Here is a 12,748-nt window from a genome sequence, read left to right as displayed (position 1 = left end):
AATATACGATGCAATTTTCTAAAATACCAGGGCTTAGTATCTGTAATTTCAAAAGACCTACATCAATTTCAACAATTTAATACACATATATCAGTACCGTACCCATATATCCCATTGAACTTAATAATTATACTTAAAAGTAAGAAAGGAGCTAAAGACATGTACAATATACTTTGTAAAAACAATGTTATACCAACTGGCAAACAAAAGTGGGAAAATTATACTATCAGTGAGGAGTCATGGAAACAGATCTATAAACTTCCTTTCCGGATTACTAAAAACTCTAAACTACAATGGTTTTAGTACAGGATCAATCATCACATTCTAACTACTAACTCTCTTGTATTTAAAATGGGATTAGTTGAAAATTCATTTTGCTCTTTCTGTAAAACACATCGGGAAACTATTGAACACATTCTATGGGACTGCCAAGAAATTAAAAGATTGCTTCATAATTTTGAGAGGTTAACCCAATTTTTTTTAATATCAACTACTCATTGAATAAAAAACAATTTATTTTTGGTATAATTTGTTCAGACGAACCAGATGCGGAAGTTGACAATTTAATAAACTTGGTAATTAAATATTATATTTATAAAACAAAATGTTTTAAAAATAAACTATCTATATAAGCACTTCTCAATGTAATTAAGGAAACATACAAAGTACAAAAACACATTTCAAATAGTAAATATGAGTCAGATAGGTTTATAGGATATTGGAGAAAATGGTCCCCACTGATAGGAACACCCTGACAATATGCCATATTATATGCACAATAACAGTTATTTTTTTTATTCATAAGTATGTTTTGTACAAAATCAAATATCTATAGAGACCATTTCTTTCCTTAAGCTTCTTTATTACAAAACCGGAGAATAGACAATTTTTGCACATAATTTATACTTATTTATGTTAGTATTGTCTCATGTTTTCAAATGTATGTTTGTTTGCAAATTTGTTTATTTATGTCATAATTTTTGTGTAGATGAATGTATATATATATGTGTGTGTATGTTTGTATACATGTTATTATATTTACATGTAGTGTGTAAGTAAGTGTTCGTCCTTTATGTTAGGTTCAAATGTTTTAGTATCTCAAATAAATTTACTAAATTTATGAAATATGATGAAAGAAAGTGATAGAAAGATGAATGTTGAACGAAAACCCTCTTATGAGAGGACAATACGTTGTAAAGGGGGAAGATCCCAGGGCTCCTCAACCATGGCTTCCTTCGTAAACACTTGCCGAGGAAATAAAATATTTGAACCTGAAAAAAAAAAAAAAAAAAATATACGGCGAACAATAAAATGGTTAGCTAAAACCTTTCATTAAAAACACTTGCCATAACTTGATAACCAGTAAACATAAATTTAGCATGAACATATTTTCAGACTATTAAATTGAAGAAATCTTTCAGTACATTTCATATGGGACTTTTAAATAACAAATTTGAAAAATGTGAAATGTATACTCTTTCGAAAAATCGCTTTAATGATGTGATCCTGTTAAACAAATATTCCCAAACTGCACTAAATGTACATCCCCCATGTAACGCTAAATTGTTCCCTAGTTTCACTCATGCGCGCTAAATTTGACAGTTCCTGTATAACGTTCTACATGTATATATTAAGGTTATTACAATTAAGTTAATGTACATATGTAGAACCTATGACCCGCAACACAGGTGATTGAATATATATTAATTGGAATTAAGCAAGGCGGCTGCTTCATGTACGTACAAGTATAACTATATATATCGACACTAAAGATCACATTACAAGTCGCTGGAACTGGTTGCAATGAAGATAAACAGTTTCCGCTGAAAGCTGACGGGTTCCTCATCCTTTTACATTTCAGTATAGCATTCCTTATTGTCCATTGTAGAATTAAAGGAACTCCTTCCTTTTTTATTTTCAGAAAATATCGGTCAATGGGAGCAATCTGAAGCTATGCAGACATCGAAGAGGAGCTGATCGACATAAAATGCAGAAGAACCCTGGGACATTTCCGGTCAAGAAACCTGATCCACCAGATTCATATTCGTTTTTGGGCGGATACAATACGTACAGTGCTTATCGCCGAGATGTACCACAGACGGACGTCCTGTACAAATACGCCAAACCTGTACCCCCGAGAAGACTACAGAAAAGAAAAAAGTCACGAAAGGGTTCAAGATGGTCTTCGTCTGTACCAGCGCCAAAAACAGATGCGCCTGTTGGACGAGTCTGCAAAACGAAGTACCGACGTAAACAATCGAATAAAATTGTGAATTATTCTGAGGTAAGTTGTTCAATATGTAATATATATATAATGAATAACCTGCTTATTTTGTTTACATATTAAGTTACGATAGGTTATATACTGCAATAGAAAATGTTAAAGCTAATCTTCTAGCCTAAGAACATTTAGGCAAAATCGCTCATTTATAGCAGATCAGTCGCGTGACAAGATTACATTAACAAAGTTAAGCACAGCAATTAACAATGATATTCGTATTATATAAAACACCAATAAAAAAGGTATGTGGGGAAAATAAGGTCATCTTTGAACGTTATCCTTCAACCCGATAACTATACGTCTTGTACCCCCCCCCCCCCCCCCCCCCCTCCCCCTCTTTTGACCATCAAATTAAAGCATTCAAAATATTTCGACCTTTTCTTCACACAAAGACTATAAACAGTATATCGCATAGTTGTATTTGTTGTTGTACCAAATTCGTCCCCAGCTCGTAGGACGAAAAAATGCGAAAGATACTTCAATGTAAAATCACAGGAAACACAACCAATATTACAGCAATTATTAACTGACGATTCATTTGTATCTGTTGGAATAAAAAACAATGAATATGTTATGTCATTCATTATAAGTTATTTCCGTCTTGAGAAACAGCAGAAAAGAATAAACTAAGTCAAAACTATAACAAAAAGGAGAAAGAAATATTCTTAAACCGTATGAAACTATATCACACATGTATATTATTTTAATAGTTGCCTACTTTTCCCTTGTGAACAATCTGAATGACGTCTTACATATTTCATGTGACTAAAATATCAAAGTGTACATATAAACCCCAGTAATTTTACATAAAAGACAAAATGATCACATTTGAATCTAAAATTCATGGACCAAGATCGAATACTTAACAATGGGCTTAATTAGGCCACAGACTAAGCATCAACACTTAGGATGTTTTGGTTACAAAGTTTCAAAAAGATTTTCTTTAAACATTTCATCCTTGTGACCTTAAAAGTGGAATATAATCACCTTGATCATTTTTTGTCATCGGGAAGAAGTTGTTGTATACACCGACAAACATGCTACAGGCCAAATATCACTACCCTTGGGCTTTTGGTTATTTAGAAAAAGATTTTCAAATCTTCTGATCTCACCGACCTTGAAAGTAGATCAAAGTAACTAATTTATTTAAAAAGAAACACCCTGGAAGTCTTTGCTACCTGTAGGCTACTGGCCAATTAGCATAATCCTTACTGTTTTGATTATTTAGATGAAGTTGTGTAGATAGTTCAACATATTTGACGTAACTGATCTTAAAATAGGTCAAAGCCATTTATTTTATCAAACTTGGTAGTCCTTAATCCAAGCAGGCTATTGACCATCCTTAAGCCGAACACACAATATAAAAAACTATTTTATCGGTATTTAACTTTTCACTTAAAACAAAGGGGTTTTATAGTTCACTGATGTATGGAAGCATTTTAATAAAAGTTGAATAATCACTGTTCATGGATAACAATTAAGATACATGCGAACTGTAACTATGATGTAAATACTGAACTGTAATGCTATTCACCGTTTGTGTTTGGTTTTAAATCCCATTGATGATATAATGCTATGTTTGTTTAAATCAAGTCTAATACTAACAGCAATCTCAAATTTAATGACCTTAAGTTAGCCATCGTTATATTCGCCATTTTTATTGTAAGATCGAGAAATATGTATGATTGGCAATATTCTAATAAATTACAGAACCAACAAATACATGACATAGATTTAAAATACAAAAGAAAATGTATTCACCTAGCATAGGTCTCAGAGCCGGAAGGTAGCTAGGATACAGTTAGATCAGGGCAACCACAGACAGATCTGTAAGTTAAATGGGTGACAACAGTAGTCAAGACTGGGAAACAGAATAGGGGGCTAGTTCATTGCAGGTTTTTTTTGTAATCTTAATATTGTGCATTTAAAGTTTTAACCTATTGCGCTCTTAGTATACGTTCATGCTACTTTATAATTTTTATTCTGAATCGAATAGTAACAGAGTATTTCCTTCCCACGATATGAACGCAGATTTGATATACATGTATTTAGTCTAAAAGTTTCCAAAATTTTCCTATAGAATGAGTAGTGCGCGTTGGATGGGGAGTGCAAAGTAAATGCGCTTTAAATAAGAGTTTTACCGAAAAAGGCTTTGTGTTAACTTCCTTAAATTACTAGTCACAGTGTTCTTCTTGTTGTATACGAGAATGAGAAGTTTCGCATTGTAGCTCTCCGCCTTTACTCCGCAGAAACCATCAAACAAATATAATTTAATACTCTAATTAGTTATGAGCACAATATGGAACACATGACTAAGCTTTAGCTGCGCATGATTTAAGTATATTAAGGCTGAACGAGCGGGCGGACGGAAGCCATACTTCCGTACGGCGATGTGATATAAAAACGGAATAATCCTTTGTTTTCAGATAATATCACAATCGTCCCAATATGTCTTAGACAAAAGTCAACCTACAGCAAAGCGGCGTCTTAAACTTTCCAAAACAAGAAGACATAAACAGGAAAAGGATGCTGTTTCTTTTGAGTCTCTTATCTTGCCAGCAAATACACCGGAGATAAAGAGAAGTGATGTGCGGCCAGGATTGGTTCGAGTACATGTATACCGTACCCCTAAATATCTTTTCAGTATAAATGTGGATAACCACAATGCGTTTGAGAGTATTTGTGCTGAAATTTCAAGTAGCGATAAAGTACCATTAGAGTCCCTTCTACTTACGTACCATGGTAGATCAATCACTCGGACATGGCCTTTGGTTCTGGAAGAAAACTCTAATATACATACTATTGTGAAAGGAAATGGTGGAATGATGAAAGCCGGGCATTTAGATAAATCGTCCGAAAGTGAGGACAATCGTGACGAAACATTAGACCAAAGACACAGAGATTCCAACGAATTCTCAAACTGGAATCTTGGCCATTCAACAGTTCATAAGGAAGAAGAAGAGACAATGCAACATCCAAATGATGAAACAACTGGTAATTATATGTAGCCCTAATATATACCGATATTTCAACATTATTTGTTATTGTAATATTTCCAACCATTTTTATCACAATTTCCCCACTATAATGTCTTCAGAACTACGACAATGTATGCGTCAAATGTAGCATGTTATCAGAATTAATAAGCAATTCCGTTGAGTTTTCATATGCTTTCAAATCACATGCTCTTTTGGTGTAAGCTTACAAGGGCCTTGCAGTTTCTTCCATTTCTATATAAGGTTTTATTTATACACTCTGACGCACGTTAAGTGTGTAACAAGAGGTCATCATTACATGATATCATTATGATCACCATATTACAAAATTACATACGTGTATCTTATACAAATACATACATATAATTAATAGATAGTATAATAGTTAATTAACACTTTTACTGTACATGCTTCTTAACTTACTTAAACCTGCCATACATTACATAATGCAAAAGTGATACACATTAACACATTATGTATATGTAGAGAAATATTGTTTGGTATTTAGCACAACTTCTCCTATTGTTATATTGAAGTAAGTTTTCTAAGGAATATACAAATATTTTTTATACAATATAACATGCATGAGATATATTGAACATACCTTTTATTTTATAAAATGTAGGATTACGTGTATAGTATCAAGGAAAAGTATTGCCCCTTAATACACTAACTGAGTTTTTTGGACATTTAAACAAGTAATGGAATCATCTCCAATGGATTAATGACTTAGACTACATATTCCATCTCCCTGGGTATTCTTAACCATCTTCCAGTTTAAATTGGGGTTTTAATATTTGCAGTTCTAAATCTGCATGTTAACATCCATCCCTTTTGTTAAGTTTTAATGATTAGGCCTCGGGACCAAAATTTGATTTAAATAACGAATATGTTTGACCCCTGCTAATGTTTTGGATATCAGAATACCACTTTTGAATATATAGATTTTTAAGTTTTCGTTGTACTAAAAAAATCAATTGATGTCTTTCCATTGTATAAACCTGTTGAAAAGTCCATACAAAATTCATACCTGTATCATTTAAAATTGTTTTCACAGAACGTATCCATTTAAGATTATACCCCTCTTCGTGAATTTGTAGTATTATTCTGTATATATATAGATGGCTATTCTACTATTATTTGTAATAAGAATATGCCAAAAAAGAATCATAGCCCCATATCTCAGCAGCATAAAATAAATTTGAATTAACTAAAGTATCAAATACTTTCAATTGTAGATAAATAGGCATTTTTTTATTTCTTATCTTTCTATAAAAGGCAAACAATGCTTTTTTGTTCTTGCTCAGCAATTTTCTTTTTTGCCTGACCAAAGTTCCCGGTATAAATTAGAATTATCCCGAGGTATGGATATGAATTTACAATTTCAATTTCACTATCATATAAGGTAAATATAAAATTAAGACGTATTTTCTTTTTTCGGAAGGTTACAATTTTACTTTTTTGAATATTAACTATTATATTAGCCCTCCACATTTTACAATTATCACGAAATACATTAACATGTAAAGGGATTTTTGTAGACCGTCAGCAGATTCAGATGATATAACTGTAACATCTGCATATAAAAGGATAAATAACTTTATGTATGTACCAATAAAATTCTGGCAGTGGTCACCAATATCTTAAAGCCAATCGACATCATTCAAGTAATCTACAAAATCATTCAAGTATAAAGAAAATATGACAGAGGATTCCCCTTGCATAACTCCAACATTACACATGAATATATCCCGTTTGTTCCTTTCCATTCTTCACACACAATTTGGTATTATTGCAGGAATTAAAAATGACATTCAAACTATTACCTTTAATATTGCTTTTAGCATCTTTTTCCATATCCCAATTCTCCACACAGTATCAAAGGCCTTCTTAAAATCTATGAAAGCACAGTACAATTTCTTTTTAGAAGAACAATACAGTTCAATTAACGATTGAATTACAAAAATGTTTTCAGATATTCAGTATCCCTTTCGAAACCGATATTAGTTTCCATGTATAATGTTTATTTCATTAGATAGTTGGTTCAATTTTTCATTAAGTATCGATGTGAAAAGTTTACCAAGACAAGAGATGAGAGTAATTCCCCTATAATTATCGAGATAATTCACATCCCATTTATTTTAATAAATTGGTTTAATTAACCCAAAGGTCTAGGATTCTTGGATTATACCTGTATCAAGAATTACATTAAAAAGTTGAACATATATAGGTAAAAAAGAGTCACTAGTAGTTTTCAAATATTCATGGAGAATCCTGTCTGTTCCACACGCTTTGTTGTGGAGTTTATGTACCACCTTTTTTGTTTCTATTTCAGTAATTTTGGATATTCACAAATACAAACATAAACAAGGTTACATTCACGCTATCGAGTAAACCGCATCAATATCATGAAAAGTCATCAGACAACCAGTTCCCTTTATGAAAGCTTTACAAACTTTTCCCAAAGTTTGTTTGTGTAGTATTTATCATTTCCTTGATATATTAATGAAATATTAACACCAATGAGCAGGAATACTTTTTCATTTATTTTTTGTTGTCACCGGTATCATCTTTGAATATAATATCTATTACAATATAGATATTTGGTATTTGGTTTATCATCACTGAACTTTTAACGTTTTGGTTGTTTTTTCCAACAGCTATAGAAACACCGGATGTCACGGCAACAGCAAATGTTACTTCTGAAATGGCACAGGTAATTATCTCCATGTATTTGACCAAAGGAAATGTCGCTCGATTTTTAAAAAGTCTCACCGATAATCGTGCACGTACGTTTGCATGTTAACATGCACAAGGGAATGTTTGCATTACAAAATATTTAAAAATAGCAACAACAAAAAAGAAGTTATCTATAGATGTGGTTACCGAGAAATGTGTCTCGTGTTATTTAAGTCCCAAATATGGAAATGAATAAATACGCATTAAGATGATAATATTAAGAGGACGTAGAGGATTTTTGTATTACAATCTCAGTAATGTAAAACAAATTGCATGTCTTTTAGTGAAACAATAACAAACGTCTCCCTATCACTAGTTGATATAGATGATTTGATGTTTTATTTGGCAGCGAAAATATGCAAAATGTGTATAGTAAAACTGTAAAGGTAAGATTTCATTAAATATGTTGGGTTTTTTTATTTCTCTCTAAAAAAAAAAAAAATTACAGCGATTTTTATTTTGTTGTCTATAGTTTGGAATACAAATCCGTAATTAAAAGCTTTTGGTTACATAAACAATATATTCCCAAATCTGTCTACATATAATCAATATTGAAATATTTTTCCAATAAGGTCACCATATTTTTTAATATAATACTTTTTGGGAAAGCATACCGATTAACACAATACATTTCCTAATCTGATTTCGTATACTTGTACATACAGTATTTTTCTCAATCTAGAAACATATTGAATGTTGTGACTATTTCACTTAATTTAATGATTAAAATGGCAGCGATAAGAATACAATTTCAACTGATTAATTAAAGTTGAAAAAGTGTTTACGTTGATAAACAAGATCTACGGATAAAAGTATTTTTTCGGTTTTTTCAGGACACTCAAGTATCCCAGTCAACTAATCTCAAGGAAAAAACAGGTATTTAATAACTCATATTTATAAGCAATAGCACTATAAAAAGAGAGAGAACAGAATATACATCAGCGTCAATACAAAATAAAAATAAAACACAACTAAAACGAGAGCGCCAATTGCCCTGCGTTGTCCACCTGGTATTGAACTCACATTCGGTATCTTAAAAGTTGACTAGAAGGACAAAAATCAGTATCTACATGTATGACTCTAAGTCATTCAAAAGAACCATTTAAAAGATTTAAACATATTTGACCCCTGTGAACCTGAAAGTCTAACAAGGTCATTAAGTTAAACAATTTTTAAAACCCTTCATCCCAGCATGCAACTTGCAAAATATCACCACACTACACCTTTTTTTAATTGAGATGAGGTCATTTAAAAGTTTATACACATTTGACCAAATGTAACCTTGAAAGGGGACCGATATATTTCACATGAACAATCTTGTTTGCTCTTCATCTGACTGGCAAAATAGTATTACCCGATGCACTCTGATCACTCATAAGTTGTTTAAAACATTTCGAAACATTTGAACCCTGCGATCTTTCATATGGTAAGGTTATTTATTAGTACAAACCTCGTAGGTTTTTTTTTAATTTCAGCACACGACTGGTAAATATCATCATACAGGGCCTTTTGACCCTGTGACCTTGAATATGAGTCAAAGACATTCAATTGAACAAGCTTTGTAGCCCTTCATTTCAGCATGATTCTAGCCTTATATCATCAGATTATTAAGAATAATGTGTTTAAAGATTTCAACATATTTGACCCCTGTGGCCTTAAATATTGGTGAAGGTCTTGCATTTGAACAAACTTTGTAGCCCTTCAACTCAAACAAACCAAGTGGAATATAAATTGGACTGGGTGGGTGTTGCGGTATATGTAAAAGATGCCGTTGTAAGCTCGGTCCTACTACAAACAGGCCAGTATACACGCGGGCATACACGCATAGTGAGATATTAGCCAGGTGGCATAGGACTAGTAGTTAGCGCATGGTAAGGTATTATCACCTTTTAATACAAAATGCTTCTTGATTTCTAAGTATTTTTTAACGTTCTATTGACAGAAAACTTTGTGCATTTTGAATGTTCTTTTTTAGAAACACCGGATAGTACAACATCAACACAAGACGTGACTTCTTCCAGTGTCCAGGTAGTTTTCATTAAATAAACATTTCTCAAGCAATTTTGCAGTATTGAACACAGTAATAATCAGTTGCTTTCATTCGTTTTCCACCCCGTCGCCGTATTTCTGGCCAATATGTTGTGGTGAACAAACACGTTATGGTAGAAATAGGGAAACAGAGCGGGTTACATAAATTCAGGTTCGCTCCTGTCCAGTATCTTGGAAGTTGAAATAAGTTGACAAACACTTGAATATAAATATTTAGTTCATTTAATATTGACTAAAAAATAGTATTATTTACAATATAATGTGATAATCATTACCGCTATGTAAACACTATTGGCGGTATTTTGGGAGAAAAGTAATTTATCCTTAGCTCGAGTTGCTTCCCTTGGATCCTGAATTACAATCAGCTTCACGATAAAGATTAGTTATGTAGCATAGAAGTTAGTTTCTGTCATATCGTCTGCTTTTTGGAGTATCCCATAATGCATCACGCCCATTATAGTTTCGAAGGTAAACAAATATCTTCATCTGCCGTACTAAGTTAAGTTACCTCAAATACCCAAAACATCGGCAATAGTAATTATTGCACCAGTTTGAATTGCCTACCCATCGTAGAGACGACATTTCTGATCGATGTGTCTGGTTTGTAAAGTAAGTCTGAACTGCTCGATGTCAGCAGAGACGTATATATCACACGTCTCTGATGTCAGTCAGAGAAATGAGTCACTTTTCCGTGAATCCGCCGGCTTTTTTGACTTTCTGCCTGGGTTGCATCAGCCAATCAGCATTGAGCAATGACGTCTTATTTGACGTCTTAGTCCGCCAAGTGTAAACAAACGCGAAATTCTCGCCTGGAATTTCGCGGATTTATAATATTTCCGACAGTTTCAAATGTACAAAACAATAACACATCGCTTAATTATTTAATCTACGAATGATGTAGGCATTCTTCGTTTACATTTAAAGGTAAGCTATAAGTTCTTAAATCCTGTCTGAATCGAAGTTGACAAATCTCTCCATTTTGAACGGCATGTTCGAGCCACAGTCGAAGTTGGAAGATAGATATTGGAAAATTCTTTTACAATATGTATTTACGTCAAACAAACTCATATCTTATAACATGGTTGAAATCTACATATCAGTAGACAGTAAATTCGTAACACTACTGTTTTCTCTAAATACAGATCTCTTCACAATAAGTGTAACTTTTACACGATGCTTGAAAGATCTTCAAGAGTCTTGATGATCCCCAATTATGCCGGGGGATCTTCAAAATTCAATCACGAAAGATTGCGATGATAAGGGAAACCATCGCGTTCCTCCGCGATCGGTTCGCTAAATATCACGAAACGTCATCAAGACCCACCGTGTTCGCTGTGCTCACTCAGGCGAGGAGACGTCGATCTCTATTTACCTGGGGAAATGATATGCCAGGAGATGAAGATAAGCTATAGTCAGTGGCGTTTCTTTTAATAATGTTTTATCAGAGACGCATAATACGTCTCTGGTTTTATCAATTTCATTACTATAAAGGCAAAACATACAAACAGAAGTAAGAGAGATATGTATTTTACGTATCTAACATTAAAATGGTATTTGTCAACTAAGTGAAATGCATTTCTCATTTCCTTTCTATGGGTGTCATAAATTACCGCTACATTTGAGCACGGACTTAAATAGCGATCTATTTCCGTGAATCTACACAATGTCAGCTTTATATCAGTCTTATATAATACATTTCGATCTCGTTTTAATAAAAAAAACAAAAAAAAAACAACAACGCGAAAGCGAAAGTTTGGCACCACAAAAGTAATGTTACGATTTATTTCATCTTTGAACATACAAGTTATTCCACGGAACACCACCAAAGCAGAGACGTATTATACGTCTCTGACCAAAGTAATGTTACGATCTACAACATACACGGATTTAGATTATATTCAAACAGATAACTTTCTTCATTTTTTACTCGCGGTATAATGCACAACAAAAAGAATACGTATTATTAATACCACAAGCATCGGGATTAGTCTTAGATTTGTTGGTGTATGGATCATATTCGTGCATTTGATTGGTTGTTACGTCTCTGGTTGATGTACTTGTCGATTCTCCACTCCACTGGGACGTGAGAATTGGTCACAGATATATTTGGACCTACGCTATGGTGTTTAGAGTAACTTTACACGTTTGGGGGGTTTAGATCGATTTTCGGTAAAAATGCCATCCCCCATGATCATTCTCAGATTATCAGGTCCCTATGCTCCACTCCAGCATAGGGAGTACCACAAGCATCGGGATTAGTCTTAGATTTGTTGGTGTATGGATCATATTCGTGCATTTGATTGGTTGTTACGTCTCTGGTTGATGTACTTGTCGATTCTCCACTCCACTGGGACGTGAGAATTGGTCACAGATATATTTGGACCTACGCTATGGTGTTTAGAGTAACTTTACACGTTTGGGGGGTTTAGATCGATTTTCGGTAAAAATGCCATCCCCCATGATCATTCTCAGATTCTCAGGTCCCTATGCTCCACTCCAGCAAATTCTCGTCACACTTCAGCGATTGTGTCTCATTTACAGATGTACTATGCGTTTGTATGTCTTTGCTTTGTGCCTACTGTAGCCGACTTGTTTCCGTTACCAGTGTGATAAAATTTCACATATATGGCAGTGTGATTTAAATTCTTTGTTGTTGGGTTATTTAACAACACTGGTTAGGGCA

General features: G+C 33.4%; 1 protein-coding gene across 1 annotated transcript in view; it reads left to right on the top strand.

The window, feature by feature from the left end:
• Window positions 1-12,748, top strand: part of LOC110456904 (interferon-induced very large GTPase 1-like) — a 67,064-nt gene that overhangs the window by 14,157 nt on the left and 40,159 nt on the right. Inside the window, exons 5-9 of the mRNA XM_021507950.1 lie at window positions 1,922-2,284; window positions 4,708-5,275; window positions 7,938-7,993; window positions 8,850-8,892; window positions 9,992-10,044. Coding sequence (XP_021363625.1) covers window positions 1,922-2,284; window positions 4,708-5,275; window positions 7,938-7,993; window positions 8,850-8,892; window positions 9,992-10,044 — 1,083 coding nt within the window. The remainder of the gene's footprint in view (window positions 1-1,921; window positions 2,285-4,707; window positions 5,276-7,937; window positions 7,994-8,849; window positions 8,893-9,991; window positions 10,045-12,748) is intronic.

This window comes from Mizuhopecten yessoensis, unplaced genomic scaffold (assembly GCF_002113885.1).
Source record: "Mizuhopecten yessoensis strain PY_sf001 unplaced genomic scaffold, ASM211388v2 scaffold1063, whole genome shotgun sequence".
NCBI classification, from domain to species: domain Eukaryota; kingdom Metazoa; phylum Mollusca; class Bivalvia; order Pectinida; family Pectinidae; genus Mizuhopecten; species Mizuhopecten yessoensis.
This window is presented reverse-complemented; position numbering and strand designations above follow the sequence as displayed.